This window comes from Mchenga conophoros, linkage group LG3 (genome assembly GCF_057382185.1).
Source record: "Mchenga conophoros isolate Kocher_MC1m ecotype Shallow Benthic linkage group LG3, M_conophoros_male_GT1.1, whole genome shotgun sequence".
Classification (NCBI taxonomy): domain Eukaryota; kingdom Metazoa; phylum Chordata; class Actinopteri; order Cichliformes; family Cichlidae; genus Mchenga; species Mchenga conophoros.
In genome coordinates this window covers 23,848,584-23,873,493 of record NC_140528.1, presented here as the reverse complement: position 1 = coordinate 23,873,493, position 24,910 = coordinate 23,848,584, and the positions used below count along the sequence as shown (strand labels likewise).

At 40.6% G+C, this 24,910-nt stretch overlaps 3 protein-coding genes across 3 annotated transcripts in view; all 3 read left to right on the top strand.

The window, feature by feature from the left end:
* The window catches only part of LOC146577751 (protein NLRC3-like), a 135,787-nt gene that overhangs the window by 33,375 nt on the left and 77,502 nt on the right, over positions 1-24,910 (top strand). The window lies entirely within an intron of this gene.
* Positions 4,574-13,147, top strand: LOC146577758 (ribonuclease inhibitor-like; the record flags this gene model as incomplete). The annotated part of the gene is made up of 4 exons (XM_085267706.1): positions 4,574-4,770; positions 7,964-8,140; positions 10,511-10,684; positions 11,360-13,147. Coding segments are annotated over 4 exons (564 nt in total), but the record flags the coding sequence as incomplete, so codon positions are not given.
* On the top strand, positions 18,312-19,513 carry LOC146577757 (stonustoxin subunit alpha-like). Its single transcript, XM_085268397.1, has one exon. It carries the CDS (start codon positions 18,338-18,340, stop codon positions 18,944-18,946), a length of 609 nt encoding a protein of 202 aa, XP_085124523.1. The 5' UTR covers positions 18,312-18,337; the 3' UTR covers positions 18,947-19,513.

Below are 24,910 nucleotides of genomic sequence, written 5' to 3'. Positions count from 1 at the left end.
AAAAAGGGGAGTCTATGGCTGACGCGTGTTCCTGGTTTCCAAAAGAAATGCTTCCAGTTGCATTATGGTTTGAAGACTGTTTTATGTATTACAAACTGAGGATGTAGCAATGAACTCCTTCCAAAAAAAAGGCATGAAAATTCCAAAAAATAGCAGTTATCCAATACTAGCTGTGTACACGGTCAGAAAACCGTGAGACTCCTAACCTCTCTGTCCATGCTCCTCCCCTTCCCTCTCACACAGGGTTTCATGCTACTACTGCACTTATGTAATGAATCTATGAATAATAAAACAAACATGAACTCAATCGTAAATAAAATATAAAGCAGACGTCTGGCGCTTACAAACAGATAAACTGTTTTTAAAGGTAAAATATAGAGGCCACATCAAAAGTAGTCAAGAAGGGTTAAAGGCTAAAAGCAAAGTTGTCACCAAGTACTGTTTATATTTGTGTGTATTGCTGCAGCTTTTTTGAGTATTAATTTGGTGCCTTTGTGTGAAATAATGGTATTGTGAGTGATCCATATAGTCACAAAGAATAGCCACTTGTTTCTGTGCTACCAAAGTTCCCCGGCTTTCATTCAAAATGTGTTTATCGTCAGCACCTGCACATTAAACTACTTAAACATTATAAATGTCTTCAAGCTCACACTGAGGCCTGTGGGGTACTATCAGCCACTGAGACAGTACACACATTTATATGTGTTTGTATATGAATATTTCATACTTTAAGACTGCCTGTTTATTTAAGGGAGATGAACAAAATACATTGGAATTGTACAAAATAATATCATGGATGATAAATTAAATAGATTTTAAGTAGATGCTTGTGCATTCTTAAAGTCTTATATGTTGAACTGAACTATGTGATCTGTTCAAAGCCTTAATCTTAATTTGAAGTGAAATGTGCATTTTGAGTTTATACACTATGTATATAAGGCGACCGTTTCCTTTTGCAGTATTTTTGTGTGGTGTACTTTTCTATGTCTTAACAAAAGGGGAACAAAGGTGTTTAAGTTCACCTAGGATGATGTGTTTTAATTTTCACATGGTCTTGCTTGAATTTGACCCTGACAAAGGCGTATGAACTCTGTCAGCTGTTTGGAGTTTCCATTTTCTAAACTTCTACATTCTGAACCTTCTTCAGCTCTGAACAGATGATGAAACACTGAATGATTTCAAGCTCACACTTTGTCTAATAAACTTACATCTTTCATTCTTTATACAGATTGGAGAGCTGTGGTTTGTCAGAGATCAGCTGTGATTATCTGGCAGCAGCACTGAAGTCCAACCCCTCCCATCTGAGACAGCTGGAGCTGAGCTCCAACAACAACCTGCAGGATTCAGGAGTGAAGCATCTGTGTGGTTTCCTGGAGAGTCCAGGATGTGGACTTGAAACTCTGAGGTCAGTCAGCATGTTTTAGTTGTGCTGAGATGAATATGATGTGAAAGTTGTGCTGACACTAAACTGCAGACATCAGGCTGATATTATACTGATCCACACTGAGGATCTTCATGGTAAAGTCTGTTTTCTTCTTCTCTGGTTTAGTCCATTGACTGCAGCAGAACAATGTTCACATTTCAAACAGTGAGACTCAACGTATGGCCCGCAGCCCACACGCGGCCTGCCCACCTTCCCTGATTCAGAGAGAGGGGACCCTGATTAACTGTGTAGTGTTCTTCCTCACAGTTCTAAGTATCAGACACAACAATGAATAATCCACAGCTGACTGTCTTTAGCAGGTCAAAGGTCACGGCACACAGCAGACAGTGGGAAATATTATAACTCTGATCATTTATCAGCACATATCCATATGTATAAAAACAAAGCTGACACTGTGAGACTTGATCAGAGGTGTGATCATCACAGCAGAGGCCTTTGTGTCAAAGTCACTGAGGATCAAACAGAAACACATGAAGCAGATTTTCCTGTTCTGGCTTTTTATAGCAGATAACCTTCAAAATATTCTGCAGTCCATCAAAAACTGAAGCAAACCATGAATCAACATGTGAACATGAGCTGATGCTGCTGAAGTGAAGCAAAGTTACAGAGGTTTGATTACAGACACAGCTGAGAGTTTGTAATCTGTCATCATTTTAAAAGGTTTACATTTCTTCAGTATATCCACATTTGTAGCTGCTACCTCAACCTCCACTTGTCCAACACAACTGCTGTCCACTGCCTCCATGACATTGTGATTTTGCTGTTGGTCTTCTGTCAGATCTTCATCAATCACTTCTGCACGGGGCACACCTTCAGACTCTGCAGCTGCATAACGAAAGCCTGTAAGATAAAATTAGACATAAGGTAAATGTACACCAATATTCCAATGACAGGTGTGTGATTCATCTGGAAGTTATGTGCGGATTAGTGTACAGTGATAGCAATTTAGTATGTTTTTAGAGGGGGGGGGTTGTTTACCTCCGATGGGTGCTCTTTTTCGCTTCCGTTGCGTACGCCTTGAGTGCCGGTCCGAGTCTGATACAGGTATGTCGTCATGCCCCATGTGCAGTGTTGGTGCCCAGTCTGGATTTGTTACATCCATTTCATATGCTGGTTTGCCTGCAATAATGCCAAATCATAAGCTACTCAGTCGACATGATGTGGTTCTGCAGCATCACACGTTAGCATGTTTTATCTCATTATCTATGACCTCAGCACATTGAAAATAACACTAAAAGCCTTTCAAGAGTGATATGAATTAATTTAGAACTCACCGGAAAGAAAATGCCGTGAGCAAACCAACAAAAAGCTGGGGATTGCAGAGAACTCGATATCCGCTCGTCTCACCGCTGCAATCCAAGCCTGACGTCTTTGTTTAGTAATATCGGATACATGGGATCCCTCACGTTGCCTCCAGGATGGAAAACGATGAAAAGAGAGCCCGTTATCCAGCTTCTTGCCTTCACGATCGTGTGATCTAACGTTGCAACCGACAACACAACACGTACGATCCATAGCTGAAATGGTATCCTTTGGCTGGCCTACTGTCATGGCGGAAGGGGGCGTGGCCCATCTCCCGTGACATCACGCTCCAAAGCCCTATCGGTGGGAAAATGTACCATGTCGACCAATCAAAAATGATATGGAAACATGACATTTGGTTGTTTAGCAAAAGGGGGAAGTTTTAGGAGTGACCGGCAAGAGAGAGCGAGTGAGCGAAAGAGAGAGAGAGTTTTGATACGTGAGAGATTTGTGACGTTTACCGTGTTTGGTCTCAAGTTAGTTTGTTGTCTTGTGTATTTAGTGTGTAGCTGTTGTTTTGTTTTGTGTGTCAGTTCTACTAGTGATCGTCACAGTTGCTGCCTTAAAGCCAACAAAGGCAGATTGCAGTGTAAACGCTGAGTGACACACCTGCTGTCAGACCTGCAGGTTTATCCCTGTGCTGTTCTCATATGTGTTAGAGTGACACAAACTATTGTTTGACACCTGATTGTTCTGTAAATAGTTTGAAATGATTATATGAAAAACGTCTGAGCCTTGGCTGCATTTTTTGGTAAATAGTACCATATAACTTTGTTGTTTGCAAAACGTGTGCGTATTTTTAAAAATGTACAATCTCTATTTGCATTTCAAGTTATGAAGATGATTCGTTAAACATGTGTGTGGTTTTTACAGTCAAAATATCACTTTCTACGTGTATTTTAAATTTTGTCTGAATTTAGATAAATTGTGCTGATACAGTTGGTCAAAATGAGAAAATAACAGATTGGCAAGATAAACTGTTTTTAAAGGTAAAATATAGAGGCCACATCAAAAGTAGTCAAGAAGGGTTAAAGGCTAAAAGCAAAGTTGTCACCAAGTACTGTTTATATTTGTGTGTATTGCTGCAGCTTTTTTGAGTATTAATTTGGTGCCTTTGTGTGAAATAATGGTATTGTGAGTGATCCATATAGTCACAAAGAATAGCCACTTGTTTCTGTGCTACCAAAGTTCCCCGGCTTTCATTCAAAATGTGTTTATCGTCAGCACCTGCACATTAAACTACTTAAACATTATAAATGTCTTCAAGCTCACACTGAGGCCTGTGGGGTACTATCAGCCACTGAGACAGTACACACATTTATATGTGTTTGTATATGAATATTTCATACTTTAAGACTGCCTGTTTATTTAAGGGAGATGAACAAAATACATTGGAATTGTACAAAATAATATCATGGATGATAAATTAAATAGATTTTAAGTAGATGCTTGTGCATTCTTAAAGTCTTATATGTTGAACTGAACTATGTGATCTGTTCAAAGCCTTAATCTTAATTTGAAGTGAAATGTGCATTTTGAGTTTATACACTATGTATATAAGGCGACCGTTTCCTTTTGCAGTATTTTTGTGTGGTGTACTTTTCTATGTCTTAACAAAAGGGGAACAAAGGTGTTTAAGTTCACCTAGGATGATGTGTTTTAATTTTCACATGGTCTTGCTTGAATTTGACCCTGACAAAGGCGTATGAACTCTGTCAGCTGTTTGGAGTTTCCATTTTCTAAACTTCTACATTCTGAACCTTCTTCAGCTCTGAACAGATGATGAAACACTGAATGATTTCAAGCTCACACTTTGTCTAATAAACTTACATCTTTCATTCTTTATACAGATTGAGTCTCTGTGGTTTGTCAGAGATCAGCTGTGATTATCTGGCAGCAGCACTGAAGTCCAACCCCTCCCATCTGAGACAGCTGGACCTGTACGACAACAACTTGCAGGATTCAGGAGTGAAGCATCTGTGTGGTTTCCTGGAGAGTCCAGGATGTGGACTTGAAACTCTGAGGTCAGTCAGCATGTTTTAGTTGTGCTGAGATGAATATGATGTGAAAGTTGTGCTGACACTAAACTGCAGACATCAGGCTGATATTATACTGATCCACACTGAGGATCTTCATGGTAAAGTCTGTTTTCTTCTTCTCTGGTTTAGTCCATTGACTGCAGCAGAACAATGTTCACATTTCAAACAGTGAGACTCAACGTATGGCCCGCGGCCCACACGCGGCCTGCCCACCTTCCCTGATTCAGAGAGAGGGGACCCTGATTAACTGTGTAGTGTTCTTCCTCACAGTTCTAAGTATCAGACACAACAATGAATAATCCACAGCTGACTGTCTTTAGCAGGTCAAAGGTCACGGCACACAGCAGACAGTGGGAAATATTATAACTCTGATCATTTATCAGCACATATCCATATGTATAAAAACAAAGCTGACACTGTGAGACTTGATCAGAGGTGTGATCATCACAGCAGAGGCCTTTGTGTCAAAGTCACTGAGGATCAAACAGAAACACATGAAGCAGATTTTCCTGTTCTGGCTTTTTATAGCAGATAACCTTCAAAATATTCTGCAGTCCATCAAAAACTGAAGCAAACCATGAATCAACATGTGAACATGAGCTGATGCTGCTGAAGTGAAGCAAAGTTACAGAGGTTTGATTACAGACACAGCTGAGAGTTTGTAATCTGTCATCATTTTAAAAGGTTTACATTTCTTCAGTATATCCACATTTGCAGCTGGTACCTCAACCTCCACTTGTCCAACACAACTGCTGTCCACTGCCTCCATGACATTGTGATTTTGCTGTTGGTCTTCTGTCAGATCTTCATCAATCACTTCTGCACGGGGCACACCTTCAGACTCTGCAGCTGCATAACGAAAGCCTGTAAGATAAAATTAGACATAAGGTAAATGTACACCAATATTCCAATGACAGGTGTGTGATTCATCTGGAAGTTATGTGCGGATTAGTGTACAGTGATAGCAATTTAGTATGTTTTTAGAGGGGGGGGGGGTTGTTTACCTCCGATGGGTGCTCTTTTTCGCTTCCGTTGCGTACGCCTTGAGTGCCGGTCCGAGTCTGATACAGGTATGTCGTCATGCCCCATGTGCAGTGTTGGTGCCCAGTCTGGATTTGTTACATCCATTTCATATGCTGGTTTGCCTGCAATAATGCCAAATCATAAGCTACTCAGTCGACATGATGTGGTTCTGCAGCATCACACATTAGCATGTTTTATCTCATTATCTATGACCTCAGCACGTTGAAAATCACACTAAAAGCCTTTCAAGAGTGATATGAATTAATTTAGAACTCACCGGAAAGAAAATGCTGTGAGCAAACCAACAAAAAGCTGGGGATTGCAGAGAACTCGATATCCGCTCGTCTCACCGCTGCAATCCAAGCCTGACGTCTTTGTTTAGTAATATCGGATACATGGGATCCCTCACGTTGCCTCCAGGACGGAAAACGATGAAAAGAGAGCCCGTTATCCAGCTTCTTGCCTTCACGATCGTGTGATCTAACGTTGCAACCGACAACACAACACGTACGATCCATAGCTGAAATGGTATCCTTTGGCTGGCCTACTGTCATGGCGGAAGGGGGCATGGCCCATCTCCCGTGACATCACGCTCCAAAGCCCTATAGGTGGGAAAATGTACCATGTCGACCAATCAAAAATGATATGGAAACATGACATTTGGTTGTTTAGCAAAAGGGGGAAGTTTTAGGAGTGACCGGCAAGAGAGAGCGAGTGAGCGAAAGAGAGAGAGAGTTTTGATACGTGAGAGATTTGTGACGTTTACCGTGTTTGGTCTCAAGTTAGTTTGTTGTCTTGTGTATTTAGTGTGTAGCTGTTGTTTTGTTTTGTGTGTCAGTTCTACTAGTGATCGTCACAGTTGCTGCCTTAAAGCCAACAAAGGCAGATTGCAGTGTAAACGCTGAGTGACACACCTGCTGTCAGACCTGCAGGTTTATCCCTGTGCTGTTCTCATATGTGTTAGAGTGACACAAACTATTGTTTGACACCTGATTGTTCTGTAAATAGTTTGAAATGATTATATGAAAAACGTCTGAGCCTTGGCTGCATTTTTTGGTAAATAGTACCATATAACTTTGTTGTTTGCAAAACGTGTGCGTATTTTTAAAAATGTACAATCTCTATTTGCATTTCAAGTTATGAAGATGATTCGTTAAACATGTGTGTGGTTTTTACAGTCAAAATATCACTTTCTACTTGTATTTTAAATTTTGTCTGAATTTAGATAAATTGTGCTGATACAGTTGGTCAAAATGAGAAAATAACAGATTGGCAAGATAAACTGTTTTTAAAGGTAAAATATAGAGGCCACATCAAAAGTAGTCAAGAAGGGTTAAAGGCTAAAAGCAAAGTTGTCACCAAGTACTGTTTATATTTGTGTGTATTGCTGCAGCTTTTTTGAGTATTAATTTGGTGCCTTTGTGTGAAATAATGGTATTGTGAGTGATCCATATAGTCACAAAGAATAGCCACTTGTTTCTGTGCTACCAAAGTTCCCCGGCTTTCATTCAAAATGTGTTTATCGTCAGCACCTGCACATTAAACTACTTAAACATTATAAATGTCTTCAAGCTCACACTGAGGCCTGTGGGGTACTATCAGCCACTGAGACAGTACACACATTTATATGTGTTTGTATATGAATATTTCATACTTTAAGACTGCCTGTTTATTTAAGGGAGATGAACAAAATACATTGGAATTGTACAAAATAATATCATGGATGATAAATTAAATAGATTTTAAGTAGATGCTTGTGCATTCTTAAAGTCTTATATGTTGAACTGAACTATGTGATCTGTTCAAAGCCTTAATCTTAATTTGAAGTGAAATGTGCATTTTGAGTTTATACACTATGTATATAAGGCGACCGTTTCCTTTTGCAGTATTTTTGTGTGGTGTACTTTTCTATGTCTTAACAAAAGGGGAACAAAGGTGTTTAAGTTCACCTAGGATGATGTGTTTTAATTTTCACATGGTCTTGCTTGAATTTGACCCTGACAAAGGCGTATGAACTCTGTCAGCTGTTTGGAGTTTCCATTTTCTAAACTTCTACATTCTGAACCTTCTTCAGCTCTGAACAGATGATGAAACACTGAATGATTTCAAGCTCACACTTTGTCTAATAAACTTACATCTTTCATTCTTTATACAGATTGAGTCGCTGTGGTTTGTCAGAGATCAGCTGTGATTATCTGGCAGCAGCACTGAAGTCCAACCCCTCCCATCTGAGACAGCTGCACCTGAGTGACAACTACAAGCTGCAGGATTCAGGAGTGAAGCATCTGTGTGGTTTCCTGGAGAGTCCAGGATGTGGACTTGAAACTCTGGGGTCAGTCAGCATGTTTTAGTTGTGCTGAGATGAATATGATGTGAAAGTTGTGCTGACACTAAACTGCAGACATCAGGCTGATATTATACTGATCCACACTGAGGATCTTCATGGTAAAGTCTGTTTTCTTCTTCTCTGGTTTAGTCCATTGACTGCAGCAGAACAATGTTCACATTTCAAACCTTCAAAGAAGAAGAAAAATCCTCCACTGGATAATTCACTGTGAAACTCTCCAACTCTTCATTCCACCTTAAAGTCTGTCTGACACTGAAATCCAAAGCAAAATGTGCGTTTGCTTTACAGACAGCAGTCCAACACAAACATACACACATCATCCAAAACACAGTCCAACATCCAAATCTCCTCCACTGCCAGCATGAATGATGGGAAAGAGAAGGAGGAACACTCTGACATTCAGGGTTAGAATGAGTTTCATGAAGCAGACTGTGAAGATCAAAGCTGCATTAGAAAGCTTACATGAATGAATGAGTGGACAGAAGTGGACAGAGATCATCTGAAGCACTTCAAAGGCTTTAAATCAGCACATTTCTCTTTATTCTTTATCAACTCTGTTAGTTTCTCTCAGTTTTCTGTGGAATGAAGCTAACAGCAGGCTAATAAGATGTTGACCAATAGGTTTCTATTAAAGGTTGTAATTTGTATATGAAAAAGTGCTTTGGCTCAGCAGGGATCAGCTTACAGGTAGAATACAGCTGCTGGATGGGATTAGCATGTCATAGCTATCTACCAAACTGCTAACTGGGGAATTTCAGGCCATCTATGGATCATTTTTGCTAACTGTTTATTCAGCTTAGGCTCACAGGGCTGCAGCCTGTGCCCTAGCTGTCATAGGGCAAGAGGCGTGGTCCACCTGCACAGGTGAGCAGTCCATCACAGGGCCAACAGAGAGAGACAGAGAAGCACTCTCTCACAGCCACACCTACAGCCAATTTAGAAGCACCAATGAACCTAAGCAGCATTTCATTGGACTGTGGGAGAACATCCAACCTCCACAGAAAGGCCAACAAGCTTCAACCTACAACTTTTTTGCTTTAAGGCACTAGTGCGAACCACTTTCCCCCATTTCAGCCCAAATCCTGCATCTTCCTGTTTCTGACTCCAGGCCAGCTCCACTAACACTTTCTCATCAGACACTGCCACCTAGTGGAGGAAGTCTTAGTTCCATTTGAAGCTTCAGATTACAGTTAGTTCCTTTACAAAGAGGTGGAGGTGGTGGGGCCACAGCACCATCATCACTGAGTGCCATAGGACACTTAACCTTTGTTTCCATATGCTGGGAACTTCCTGTTGTTCCAAGGAGGACTGGAAAATGTGTGAAAATCTCCCAGTCAGTTCCTCACAGCACACTTCAATCATTTCCCTCCCACAGCATCAGGACCAGGGCTTTTTCTCTCTTTGCTCCCACTAAGAGATTTCCACACAAACACCTCATCAGTGGGACTCTCAGAGCTACCAGCCCTTTGCTACAATCACAAAGCTCTTCATTGAAATCAATGATATCAAAGCTGGAATCAAATGAGTCCAAGTCTTCTGCTGATTCAGCATCACATTCATCTTTGCTCCTTGTTCTGCATCCCCACCATGGACTTCATTCCTTTCCAAGCCAGCCTTGAGTGTCCTTTATTCAGCTCATCCTCTGCTTTACTTTTACACCTGATTTTAGCTGCTTTATTTCTCTTTCAACAAGTTTCTGTGCCTCAATCTTTTTCTTCTCTCCCTCATAACAAGACAGCTTCTTCTGCCTGAGAACATGTTGGAGTGATTTACTAATCCAGGGCTGCTTATTGGGGAAAATACTTCCTGTTTCCAAAGTAATCCCCATTTTTCCCAGAAAGAAATGTAAGTAGAAATCGATGATCTAAGTGAGAACATGAGCCTTTAAAAAGTCCCAGTGGGTGCAGTCAAAGCAGTCCCTCAGTCCCAGTATAGAGTCTTTGGTCCAGACTGGAACAACTGTGTGCCCAGTTTGAGCTCTCTTCAGTCCTGTGACCTGACAGACCCAGAGGGGCCATCACATCACATTTAGAAGCTCCCCTAATGGAGCCACAACACATGTCCAACACTTAGTCTGTCTTGTTGGACCAACTGGAAGAAATGATTCAAGGACTTAGTCACAGAACAGAGATTCAAATCTCCAAAATCCAACTGGCTGCATCAGGACATATAGTCTGAAACTCTGCACAGTTTCCTGTTTGAAGCTGCTTCCTGTTGGCTTCAGCTGTTTGGAGTTTCCATTTTCTAAACTTCTACATTCTGAACCTTCTTCAGCTCTGAACAGATGATGAAACACTGAATGATTTCAAGCTCACACTTTGTCTAATAAACTTACATCTTTCATTCTTTATACAGATTGGAGAGCTGTGGTTTGTCAAAGATCAGCTGTGATTATCTGGCAGCAGCACTGAAGTCCAACCCCTCCCATCTGAGAGAGCTGATCCTGTGGGAAAACAACCTGAAGGATCCAGATGTGAAGCAGCTGTCTGATCTTCAGCAGAGTCCAGACTACAGACTGGAGACTCTGTGGTCAGTAGAGTGATGGAGTGAGTGGGTGGTGCTGTCAGCAGTATTGTACTAAACACAGTCAGTATGAAACAAAGATCCAGTGTTTCCTGTAAAGCTGCAGCTTCTCAGTGAAGCTGTGAGAGGAGAATGGTGACAGGCTTCAGGATTGGACACAAACACTTCCTGTTTCTGACCTTTATGGTCACCGTGGTAACGGCTGACACGCTCTGATCAAACACTGTCAACAGCCAATCAGCTCTCTGAACAAAGCAGCACGCAGACCAATGACTGCATTCATTTCCAAGTTTAAAGCAGTGAAGAACACAGTCTGTAGGTGAGGAAGAATTTAGTGAGAGCAGATGTTTGGATGGAATTCCTCCAGTTAACAGCTGGAACCGTCCATCTGGATTGTTGGGCTTGTTGTTGGGGTTCCTACAGAGCTCAGAGTGGACACACCAAGGTTCTTCTAATGAATGAAAGTCCAAACTCAAACTAGGAGGGAAAAACATTTTCATCAACTTCAATAAAAATCCAAAGATTAGAAAAAGTGAAGCAACAATGAGTCCTAGTACAGTCCCAGCACTGAAGTCCCTGCTGCTCTTTATACTGGATGTGCTGCATCACTGACTGACAGCTGATGAAGAGCCTCTGGAAACACTCGTTTATCTCCTCTGCTCTTCCTTCTTCTCTCTGCAGGTGGAGGTCATGGTAAACAGGACGGTGTGTGTGCTGAGAGAGGAGGAGCTGTGTCCTGATGATCCAGAGAGGTTGAAGCAGCAGCAGCTTGTGTGTAGAGACGCTCTGACTGGGCCATGTTACTGGGAGGTGGAGAGGAGAGCTTCATCCAGCAGTGACTGACAGAGGAATGAGAAGAAGTGCAGATGACTGTCAGTGCTGCAGAGTGAACTGCTCTGAGAACAGCTCCACTGTCAGACACAATGTAGAGTCCAGCATCATCCCTGTGTGTCCCTCTGGATCTGACAGAGGATCATCAGTGTATCTGGACTGCTCTGCTGCTGCTCTGTCCTTCTACAGTCTCTGCACAGTCTCTGTCTGACTCTGGCTTCAGACCCTCCTGGATCAAACTCACCTGGAAAGACTTTCAAACATCACTCAATAGATTTGAATACAGAATATATTTGATATATACTGTAGATGTACTGTAGAGTTGCAGTTTGTCACTTGTAAATACAGTCTGTGAGCAGCTGTGAGCTGAAAGATCTTTCTAGAAACACGAAATGTTTTCACTCTTCTGTTGCTTTTTCATATATTTCCACAACATTAATATTGATCCCACCTGTCTCACCTGTTTCATGCTTTTATACATAATAACAGGACACGTGTGATCTGAGCGCTGCTGTGGTTGCTGTGCTGCACGTCTTCATTTAGATAACAGAGACATCTAGTGGTTCAGAGGGAGAACTGCAGGAGGTGGAGCTGTGTTTTAGCGTGGAAAACTTTTTATCTTTTAGGCGCAGATACAAATATGACAAGTATCAGTGTGAGATACAAAAGGTCACATCAGTCAGCAGAGGGAACAGTGATCACACAGCAATGTAAGAATAGAAACATAACAGTGAATCTGGACATGTATACAGAGGGAAGCAAACAAACAGGATGTAACACTACATTAAAGCCACAAATGGGAAGAAAACAAACACAAAGGAAAATATATTTGATCTCAGGAATCCAAATCAGATGCTTTAGAGCAGGGGTCGGCAACCCTGGGCACGCGTGTCACAGCTGCCACGCGAAGGGTTAACTGATGGCACGACCATAGCTGGACTGGCCATCGGGCATACCGATGATGATTTTTCGTTTTTCTGGGCCAATGATGTTTTTTTATTTTTTATTTTTTTTTTTGTAACGGTATAAACGATGGAAGGTGGCGGATTGTCCGGATGCTGGTCGATGTGTAAAAATAAGTCAGTTGTTTGGTGGTGGCTATGGCGGAGCTTCCACAGAGGCAGCAGGTGGATGAGGGAAAGGGGAGGCAGGAGGAGCAGAGACCTGAGGCGGCCGCCGGTCTGAGTGTCAGGTGAACTGAACTTCAGGTAAGAAGTTATGACCTGCAGTCTGTCTGGGTCAGATATAAACCAAGTTTAGGTGCAGTTTATTTTCCTTGTGCTGACTTTTTACAGTCAGTTACAATAACTCATACTGTGTACTAGCTAGCATGACGGAGTTTCTATACAGCTGGGTGGTGCTATGATGTTACTGATAGTGAACTTTACAGTGGCTTGCAAAAGTATTCGGCCCCCTTGAACTTTCCCACATTTTGTCACATTACAGCACAAACATGAATCAGTTTTATTGGAATTCCACGTGAAAGACCAACACAAAGTGGAACGGAAATCATACATGATTCCAAACATTTTTTACAATAAATAACTGCAAAGTGGGGTGTGCGTAATTATTCTGTCATGGAAAAACACACTGCCATCAACTGTTTTGTTTTTGTCAAAATCACTGTAATATAATCACTGTGCCTTTATATACACGTGACTTATATTAATGCTGCTGCCCTCTTGTGGCTAAAGTGTAATTATGTTCTTGTTATTAGGGAAAACATTTGAGAGTAACATGACAAATGAGTCAGCACTTTGGCTTCAGCTTAAGAAATCCTCATTTTTATGTCATCAGTTATAGTTGCATGTATTCATTATCATAAGTTAACCTTTAATATTGATGTTTTAAATAGATTTTGAGTAAATTAGCAATTTTATGGTATTTTATGGTTGTATTAAATAAAGACATCACTAATGAATTAATTATTTCAGTAATTAATTTAAAAATGTACATAGTCAATTAAAGAAATATATTAATAATGAATTATCCATTAATTTCATTTAAAATGTTTCATTATTTGTTTATATACAATTCAAATTAGTTAATTACATATTTAATCAATTATTGGTTTGTTTTCTATTTTGATTATTTTACTGACACATTTAATGAATTATTTAATGATGTATTTATTTAATTCACGTTGCTACTCCTGGCCCTGCATCGCTGTTCATAAATACATTTTATTTGTCAGCTTCACCCATCAAAGTCAGGGGGCGGGGTTAATGCTGATCAAGTCAAAACCATTGCTTTGGTCTGGTGGGCGTTCTTTTAGTGGGCTTTTCTGTCACGGCCTGCGTGGCAGACTATGATGAGGGGAAGGACGACCCAAATGCTGGACTCTTTGATGAGGTCAGTGCGTTTATTTACAGTGATGCAAAATAATCCAAACAACAATAAATCCCCAGTGCGTTCCCGACTCTGACATGTCCTCTTGCCAGTGTTAGTGTTCTTTGTCTCCGCTCCTCAGTGTCTGAGCACCCCGTGCTCGCTGCCCTCTCGTCTCCACACTCCTCCTGGGGAATAACAAAGAGGCAGCCGTCAGCAACACCACAATGCTGCAGACTAACCTTAACTAACTCGCCAAGAGACTAACGTGAAGTTACGCAATGATCCAGCATCGGAGACAGCTCCACCACACTCCTAAGTAGCTCCTCTGACGAGGCTTGATCAGCTGCAGGTGTGAGTAATTCTCCTCCGCAGGTGTGGCCAGGCTCCTGGCTGACACACCCACACACACACCTAGATACACAAACATGGAAACAGGAGACAGCAGCACCAAAAACACACATGTCCATAACTTCTTACAGGCCCTGGGTCACCCAGACCCCGGTCCCATGACAATTCCTCAAAACTAAGTAGGCCTACACACCAGGGTTTGGACATGTGTGGACCCAAACTATACTTTAACTTTACCCTTTTTTGTGTGTCACCAAATACACTTTAATATCTTCTAGACAAGAATGTAGTGGCACAATCTTTAACCTCCTAAGACCCAAACTCCTCCGTGGCATTCATTTTTAATTTCTCTTTGATATTTGGGCTGATTGGGACCTGATGAATGTAAAAACAACAATTTTGTTTCTGAGAAAAATGAGAGCCACATATGAGGATATTTGTCTAAAATTTCGATAGCACAGTGGCAGTATAACGTCCTTGTGAGTGGATATCAGGCCCTTGTAGAGCAAAATGTAGTATTTTGGTCTAAACAACCCAAAATGTGATGTCCACATATGTGGACGCCAGGTCCTAGGAGGTTAAATATCTGCTCACTTTGTCAAAATGAACCTAATCATCTCTGATGAGTTCAGTGATGTCTGCCAGCTCACCTTGCAAGTGGTCGAGCTTATACCGCCGACAACGCGGCCACAACTTGTAAACCCCTGCTGACTATCAGCTCTGGAGTTATTTGTTTATGTTAGTTTCAACTGTTCCTGCAGAAAGTGAGCACGTGTTACTGATAAAAAGTCCAATAGAAGCAAAGTCTAAACTTTGAAAACAGAAACCTGTCTGATTAAGATCTGATCTTTGGGGGGTTTCAATAAGCAGTGTGACCCATGTATATGCATCAGGGGTGGTTTTGATTATCGATTTATCGATTAAAATCGATTCTGGCTTGGATAACGTGACATCGATTCATTAAAATCCTGAATCGATTTTTAATATAAATTTATTTTGGCCAAAACGCCAGAATCTCAGGTTAAACCTCCCAAAGTTTCAACAACCACCAAACAGCTAAAACAGTAAATGAGAGCAGGAACACGGATTCTGCACAAAGACGTAAACACAAAGCGTGGAGCCGCCGACGCATCAGAATCAGTGAGATGTGACTTTCTCACCTGACTGCACGGACACGAGCTGAAAGCCGACAGCTCGCTGATTCTGATGTTTCCGCGCTTTGTGTTTACGCCCTTTTTGAGCTGATTCTGAAGCTGCAGGTTTGATCTCTCCAAACAATATTGAGTAAACCAGCAGCAAAAGAAGCTCCAAACTATGCTTCACATAAACATCGTCATGAATTCCCTCTGATTGTTTTGCTGCCACCAGGATAAAATCACACTTCATGCACAGCTCTCTCTCTCTCTCTCTCTCTCTCTCTCTCTGTACTTCTAGAACAGTTTCCTGTTTTCTGCATTATTCGCTTGCTTGTTATGCACAAGTCTACCGTTCTTACAGCCTGTCGGCCGCTGTTTTTTTTTCTTTTACTTACTTCTGAAAACAAAGCCTCGTTTCTGCCGTTCAACACTGAACAAATTAAAACTTTTTAAAATGATGCAAAATTGCAAAATGCTCAGCTGTGTCTGTAATCAAACCTCTGTAACTTTGCTCTGCTTCATGTCAGCAGCATCAGGTCATGTTCATATGTTCATTAATGGTTTTCTTTTGTTTTTGATGTACTGCAGAATATTTGTATAAAATCCCAGGCCAGGAAAACCTTCATGTTTTTCTGTTTGATCCTCAGCTACTTTGACACAAAGGCCTCTGCTGTGACGCTTACACCTTTGATAAAGTCTCGCAAGTGTCAGATTTATTTTATAGATATAAAAATATAGAAATGTACTGATGCATGTAGTAACTGTTAGCTTTAACTGTACAAGGCTTGTTAGACATAATGAAACACACCGTACAGATTTCTGGATGTTAGACTATAATTTTTATAATGATTATTAATCTTGAGTCTAAAAAGTCAGTCAAGTATATCCAGGATATCTTTCTGTTAACTGGATTCACTGACCCTAACACTGGGACCAGGATAAGCGGTCGCATGAAGCTGGTTATCAGCTGACAATCTTATGATTTAATTAATTTAATTAAGTTATTTAATTTTTCTAATTTTTCCTCTACATTTCCCCTGAAATGAAGGGATTGTGTTAAACATGCTTTAGTTCCTCACATTTTTCTGCATCTCTTTGTTCAACCCCCTGAATTAAAGCTGAAAGTCTGCACTTCAAACACATCTGAGTTGTTGCATTTAAAATAGATTTTAGTGTATGTACAGAACCAAAATCAGAAACTAAGTTCTCTCTGTCCAGATATTTATGGACCTAACTGTATAATCTATACAGCACGTAAAAAATGCTGTAAATAAAGAAGTCTGTGAAAATGTGGCGCTTAAGGTCAATTTAAACTGAAGTGATATAATCTTCTCCCCACAGTTTGAGTTTGTATTGTCTCAGCTGCAGACAGACTATGATATTAATATTATTAGTTATTAATATTATTAGTTATAAAGGACACCTTCCTGCCTTTAGTCTTATTCATGATGATTATTAGTCGTCTTCTAATGTCCACAAGTCTGTATGATGTGTTTCATAGTTTCTAACAAGCCTTTTAAAGTTAAGTTACTGCATTGCTGAAACACCAACATCTGCTTATTGAACAAAACAAAAACAACCAAAAGACCACACATCTGATTTTATTTTTATTTTAATAGACTTCCAAAGATTATACCAGATAACTGGCCTCAGAATATAATTGAATAAACATTTTTGAAAACGATAACCTAATCCTGTCTTGACAGGCTGAGCTCTTCAGTATCCACCAACAGCATCGTCATGCTGAGTCAGACGTTTCTGCTCCTGCTGGAAATACTCTTCCTCTTTCCACATTGTACCAAATGTTTTTAAATGTTAGTTTCAATTTAAAATGAAAGATTAAAAAAGTGTAACACATATAAACATCAGATAATTAAGACAAGCGAATGGTTCAGTTCCACATGTGCTCCGCTGACACATTAAACTTCAGTAAAATGATGCAGTTATGAAACAACTTTAATCTAAAACAAACTGATTTGCTCAGGAGCAAAAACAGTGAAGTCAGTGACTGTAAGTGAGTGAGCTGTGCTGGTGACTGGATATCAGATTTCCAGTCATTAGAGCAGATAAGTGGCAGAACTATATTACTGATTTAATTTAAATGCAAATAGCCCAAATCCTGATTAAAGCATCAGGTTCACTTATAAAGTATTCTGTAGTTATCTTAGTGTCCATCGCCCTTCCCAACATGGGAATAAAGCAGCTGTGAGAGAATTAAACATGAATGAATCAATGGTACAGAAGTGGAGGAAGCAAGAAAAATGAGCTGAGTAAAGTTTGACTCATGCGACATTTTTGTTTCGCTTAATGCGCCTTATAATCCAGTGAGCCTCATGGTCTGTAAAATATGGTGCATTTGCAAATTATGTGCACAATATTGGAACTAAACTATTTTATATTGACAAACAGCGGCCCGCATTAAACTGTGACTGTCACCAGGTAATGTGGGCGTGTTTGCTGAATAAGCAGCAGGTGTTAAACAGCTGACAGGTGAACAGGATGCATGCAGGTAAACTCGAGGGCCCTTCGAGCTGATCGGTGGTGTCGTGAGGAGAATTTCAGCTCATTATTCATGTTACAGAAACACAGAGGTACGAGACCAGGCAGAAGACTTTCTGATTATTTGTTTTTAGTTAAAATAATTCCATTGTTGTCTAGTGATGGTGTGGTAAAGCTCTGTGAATGTGTCCAATTTTTCCGGCTTTGTTGCTTCACCCAAAGGCAGATCACACAAAGTTTAACTGCTTATTATGAAGAACTGACATCTGCTGGTCATTTAATGTTCAGCAGCACTGCTGTGAGAATACCTGTAGGACACATACCAGTGGATATGTGAGCACATGCACAGCTGCAGGGCTAGAAGGGCCCAAATGAATTAAATAAATAGATTCTTAAATAATTAATTAAATGTGTTATTAATTGATTAATTACATTTATTTAAGAATCATTAAATTTTTAATTAATTTATTGTAAATGTTGGAAATGAAATTATTTGGCATTAAATCAATGATGTATGTATTTAATAAGTATTTTGAACTTAGATTCCTGTCAACTCACAATCGACACAAACACAGTGAACACAAAGCTCCAACTGTCTGACAACAACAGGAAGGTGACACATGTGGAGGAGCTTCAGTCACATCCTGATCATCCAGACAGATTTGATGTTTGTGAACAGCTGCTGTGTAGAGATGGTCTGACTGGTCGCTGTTACTGGGAGGTCGAGTGGACGAGGAGGGCTTGGATATCAGTGAGTTACAGAGGAATCAAAAGGAAAGGAAGGAGTGATGAGTGTGTGTTTGGTGGAAATGATCAGTCCTGGAGTCTTTTCTGCTCTGATCATTATTCCTCTGTGTGGCACAATAACAGAGAAACACCCATCTCCTCCTCCTCCTCCTCCTCCTCCTCCTCTGTCTCTAACAGAGTAGCAGTGTGTGTGGACTGTCCTGCTGGCACTCTGTCCTTCTACAGAGTCTCCTCTGACTCTCTGATCCACCTCCACACCTTATTCACTGAACCTCTTTATCCTGGATTTGGGTTCTGGGATCCATCGACTGGTTTCATGAAGGGTATTTCAGACTTTTTTGGCACACTTAGGTATGAATTGACTCTTTGTAGTTAGTCTTACCTGTTAGAGAAACAGTTCAGTCTGTACATGTCTGTGTCTTTCACTCAGAAACACATGATGAGATTCATGGATTCAGTCAGTTGATGTTTTAAACTAAATGATTCACAAATTATTATTCAACACAAGTTTGGTGAGCAGCAGGGCTCATCCTGCTTTTTGTTTTTGTGCATTATAATGATGAAATAACTTTGTCATGTCTGTGGTGGCCTTTGGAGAATTAAACCATCCTGTAGAAACTAGATATAAATGTCATATTTTCCAACATTGATATTTTTCTGTGTTTCAGACGACAATGAAAAGATAAAGAACAGTCTGTAAATCACAAGTTATCAATTCAAATGATTATTAAAGCCACAAGAGAAGCTTCCTGTTATTTGTACCACTCACCTGGTCATGTGATCCAGCTGTGCAGCCAATCATAACTGCCATCACTTTCTACTTTGATATTTCCATGGTGAATGGACTGATTCTTGTTTAACACGTTCATACTCTGATGGATGCATCGGAGAGGGTTAGTGTCTTGCTCAAGGATACTTTGTGTGCCAGCTGGAGCAGTCAGGGATTGAACCACCAACCTTCTGATCATTAGATGCCTTGCTCTGTCTCCTGAGCTACAGCCATCATCGAAGCTCTTTCTTAAATCCTCTCTGAGAGGAGCTCAAACACGAGGAAGAGACGAAAGTGAGGGAAGAGAGTGGACTCATTAGTAAAATGAAAAACAGCCAGCGTTGATGTTTAAGACAAGTGAGGTAACAGAAACACTATATATAGCAGCGGTCACCATGGCAACATCAATGTCGGTTGCTACGTATTGTACTGATCCTGATCTGTGAGCCTCATATCAGGATATGCTGTTGTTTGTATTTGTTTGCATTGTTACCATTTTTGTGTTTTTTTTAACAAACTACTTTTATCTTGCCATCGTTTGTCAGAGAGTCAAACTACATTTGGTTCATCTTTCTACAATAAAAACATTTCTTCATCTTAATTATTGTATGTGCAGAGTTGTAGTTACTCACAGTGACCACTGGAGGCGTGTGATCCTGATAGTTTCCCTGGAACCGTCCAGTTCATCCACATGAATGAAGCTGTTGGTGATTAACGCTCATCTGTACAACTTTAACAACAATATCAAACATTTAATCGCTCTGCAAACAGCTTGTCTGATGTATAAACTGTGTCTTAAAGGATCAAAGTAAATGTCACATTGAAAGCAGATTTCACTGTAATGTCCTCTGTTTGAAATATTCCAAATATAATCTGGCTTGGTAATGATTTACTCATATATTGTCCACGCAGACTAAAGCAGTAGGAGATGAGATGAAAACAATTAGAAGAATCTTTACTCTTTAATGTCACAAATTCCTCTTTGTATGTAACATAACAACATACATGATACAGCTGCAGCAACTGAGGCGAGGAGAGAGGCAGCAACAAGAAAACTGGAAGAAGGAGACCAACAACACCACCTGTGGAAATCTTTCCCCAATCAAGCGTCATCATATCAGCATTTCATCAAAAGCACACATGCTCCGACCTGACAATGCAGAGCTGTGGCAAAATCATTGAATCATTTATGAAACAAATGAGTGCATCAAAAATAAGAGTGGAGCTGCAATGAAAGAGAAGTGAACTTTCTTCAGTCAACACAAAGTTTTCCCTGACAGGTGACATTTAATTAAAGTGACTTTATCACCACACACACATTCAGAGGCAGTCTACAGGAGCAGAGCTGCAGCTATTCAGCAAATGTCTCCCTGCAATCCTCACTGCAACACCTACATGTGAAAATGAAACCACCTCTACTGTTCACACATGAAACGTCGTGTGAAGAACCAGTTTTCCTCAGATCTCTGTTTTAGTAACTCTGAAGTCTGAACTTTGGATTTTTGCATCCTGTTTGTACTGATAACTGTCAGTGGATGATTTTGATCCCAAAGAAATCTTTAACACACATGTAGTGATGGGACGTGTGCACTGAAACAATGGTTAGGAAACAGAAATCGCCTGAGAATCTGCTCATGTTTAAGATTTCTTCTTTACAAACATTTTCTATGGCTGTTCCCAGTATGACCAGTGATACAAAGCATGGGAAATGGGGATTAGTTCATTCAGACAAATACACTTTTTAAAATGTAAAAATAAAGAAATGAATCAATAAAATAAAAAGTCAAAGAAATAAAAAATAAGGGTCTGAGGCGTCTGTCTCACTGTATCCATGGCAACAATTTACTTCCTGTTCCTTCGTATCAGAACCACATCTTTGAAATCAAAACATTTAAGATTCAAATTCAACCACAGATGTGTTCAATTAGATATTAAATGAAGCAGTGCAATGTTTTTATCACTATACAAGTTTGAACTCTAAGTAGAAGATTTAAAAAAGCAACACACACACACTCACACACACACACACACACACACACACAGTATGCAGACATGATTTAGCTGATGATAACATAACGACTGCACAGACCCGTGGGATGATTCATGTCCTTTTTCTTACTCTATGCAATGATGAACTTCTTGCTTCAGGACCTTCTTGATGAATTTGTTTTCTAATCCACAGTTTTCTACCTGATCTGTGTGTTTGAAGTAAAATGTGTTGCTTCAAATGTAAAAGTTAAACAGACAGAAAGCATCAACGTGGACTTCAATCAGTGTTTTGTGTTCATACAGGTCAGGGGCCTGTTCTTCGTACCTCGCTAAGTAAGTTAGCTGGATTAGATTGTTGACGATTTCGCGTGATCCTGGATCGTTCGGTTCCCCGAAGCTCATCCGGGACTTGCTGTCATAGCAACAGAGCCGTAAGCGTAAACCTGCTCGGGAGCAGGTTTACTTTATGTAAACAGGATTAGATCGCGGCCACTCAGGTATGTCCGCTTCATTTATACGAAAGCAACAGCGATATTTTACCACTGTTTCACCATAAATAAATAACATCAATGTAACTAAAGATAATGCAGCACTTGATCCTTTTATTGATTTCACACAGATACATACATGTCATTTCCTAAAAAAGGGAAATGTACTATTAACATTCTATTACATGTATGTGATTATTACAGATGTAATTCATATTTCAGAGTAGTAATTGTAAATTACTTCGTGTAATCAAGATGAGAGACCACGGCTATAAAAGCGAAGGTGGATTTGGGAAGCCTGTCGCAGCCATGTCCTGTCCGTATACGCGAGCCACCCATTGCGGAAGGTGCAAGATTGATAAGGAGAGTCCTCAGAATTCAGCGTATATTGCGGGATAGACAGGATCCTTTAGCTCAGCGCGACAGTGTGCTCATAGAGAGATATCGATATTCCCGTGAGGGTATTATTTACTTAACCAACTTGTTGACGAGGGGGTGCAGGACCACCACCTGTCTTTTTTTCCTCTGCCCTTTTCTTGGTTGCTGTTATGAACAAACTAACAGAGTATTACAGGCCAGTATTGGAAAGCCTTGGAAAGCGCTATATAAATCCAATCCATTATTATTATTATTATTAAATTACCTACGAGTTTGATTTGTCAGCAACTTTCTGCCAGCCCTCTCTCCTTGCTTTTGCAGCCTTTGCAGTGTTCTCTTGCGTTTTAATTAAACTCTGAAACTCCTGAAATCCCTCACTCATGAGTTCTTGCTCTGCTGCCGGAAAATACCGAGCACGCCCCTTCGACATTTTCGCCGACCAATCAGCGGGTTGACGATCAATGTTTCTACTATCGATGCGTAGCCCCTTTTACGACACCCAGTGATGTCAAATTCCTGCGTCCAGCTGTACTAATCGTCAACAGCAGGTGTGTTCGGGGAACCGGATTAGCGAGCTCACGGTTAGCGCGATGGTTTGGTCTTGGATTTGTCATTTGATCTTGGATGTAGTAAGCGACGTACGAAGAACGGGCCCCAGCTGTTGCACACAGAGCTCCTGGATTTACACTGTGCCCTGGTTCCTGTGTTTCTGTATGTAGTTTAGTCTAAAGTGGATCCTCCTCATGCACAGACTGAATTATCTGTTCAACAATCAGCATTTCTGATTCATGGATTTCATTTGTTTTTGCTAGTTTTGACTGAGATTTCAACATATCTGTGGTGGCATCTGTTCAGTGTTATGGAAGTTTTACAGCACTAATCTCACTTCACTCTGTAACATAACAGTGAACAATATTACTATTAGAAAGATTATTAGAGAAGCCACAATCAGATGATCCCCTATGAGGTGTCCTTGGTTATAGTGTGAAGTCATCTGAGGGGAGAGAGAAGAAAGAAACACTTCAGTGTTAATGAAAAAGTCATCAGTCTTCTTATGGGAAGAGACCTCCACCAGACCAAGACAGGTAACCATCCAACACGTTCTCATCCCAAAACCTAACATACCGATGCCATGTGACAAACCGATGCCATGTGACAAATCGATGCCATGTGACAAACCGATGCCATGTGACAAATCGATGCCATGTGACAAATCGATGCCATGTGACAAATCGATGCTATGTGACAAATCGATGCCATGTGACAAACCGATGCTATGTGACAAATCGATGCCATGTGACAAATCGATGCCATGTGACAAACCGATGCTATGTGACAAATCGATGCCATGTGACAAACCGATGCCATGTGACAAACCGATGCCATGTGACAAATCGATGCCATGTGACAAACCGATGCCATGTGACAAACCGATGCTATGTGACAAATCGATGCCATGTGACAAATCGATGCTATGTGACAAATCGATGCTATGTGACAAATCGATGCCATGTGACAAACCGATGCTATGTGACAAATCGATGCCATGTGACAAATCGATGCCATGTGACAAACCGATGCTATGTGACAAATCGATGCCATGTGACAAACCGATACCTTTCGGTCTCCCTCTCTCTCTTGTGCTCCTGCTCCTGCCAAAAGCAAAGCAAAGCATCCACCCTTTTTCTTACCGGCGTCGTGAATTGCTTGTCAACATCTACTCATCCTAACGTTGGTCCAGTCTTTGTCTCAGTGTCAAGTCAGTCAACACTTTAGTCCACATGGTCAGTCCAGTCACAGTCCAGTCACACACATCATGCACACGCATTCACACTAGATCTTGCTGATAGTGGAGCCTCACGTGCAAAGCATCAGATTCTCCACCCTCATCAATATGAGCTCATTTATTTGTTCTTTCTTTTGTTTTTAGAAAAAGAGTTCTTTATGATCTTGGACTGGATTGACTCGCTGCAATCCTTTTAGACAGGAACTCGCAGGTTCCCACAGGTGACCTTTTCCTCAGCCCATTGTAATCTGGAAAAGCTCACCTTATATTTGCTCTCACAACAATGTTTTACAGCGCTGTTAATTCAATCTTGCAGGCCTGCTTAGAACAAAGAAGGAGGAAAAGAGAGCTGATTATTAGTTCATCAGAGCACAAAACATCATCACCAAAGGGGGCGACACCTGACAGTTTTCTCTAAGTGCACTGTTACAGAAATAATGAGCCGCTCCTCGACATGTCCATGTTTAGTAAAACTCCCTCTATTGAAATAAGAAAACAAGCCAAAGCTAACTGACAGAATGAACCCATCACTAAAACAACGACCCCAAAAATCTTCATCACAGAAAAGTTTTGCTTACTAATCGAACAATATGTTGTGGGAATTAGAACTTTCCGGGTCATAAAGCTTTTGCCCGACTCTTGGCTTAACTAATACTGACATAGTCTGAAATCAGACTTAAAATCACTCCTTCTGTTCATTTAGGATAAATGTATCTATATCTGATTTAGGCTAAGTGCCTTTTGTTTAGATGAACTGCTGGACTTCCAGACCAGCAGGTTTAGGGAAGTCTTTATGGGGTCACACAGCAGCACATCAGCTCAGTTTACATACTGTTGACATCTTCATCAGAGGATCAGCAGGGAGCGCTGCTGAGCTGCAGTCGTCTCCACCAGAGTGACGGAGCAGGAATCACAAACAGCACAAACCCA

Bases quoted from the DNA above. Each gene is read 5' to 3' on its own strand.
- LOC146577757 (XM_085268397.1), top strand. From the start codon at position 18,338: ATGTATTTAATAAGTATTTTGAACTTAGATTCCTGTCAACTCACAATC.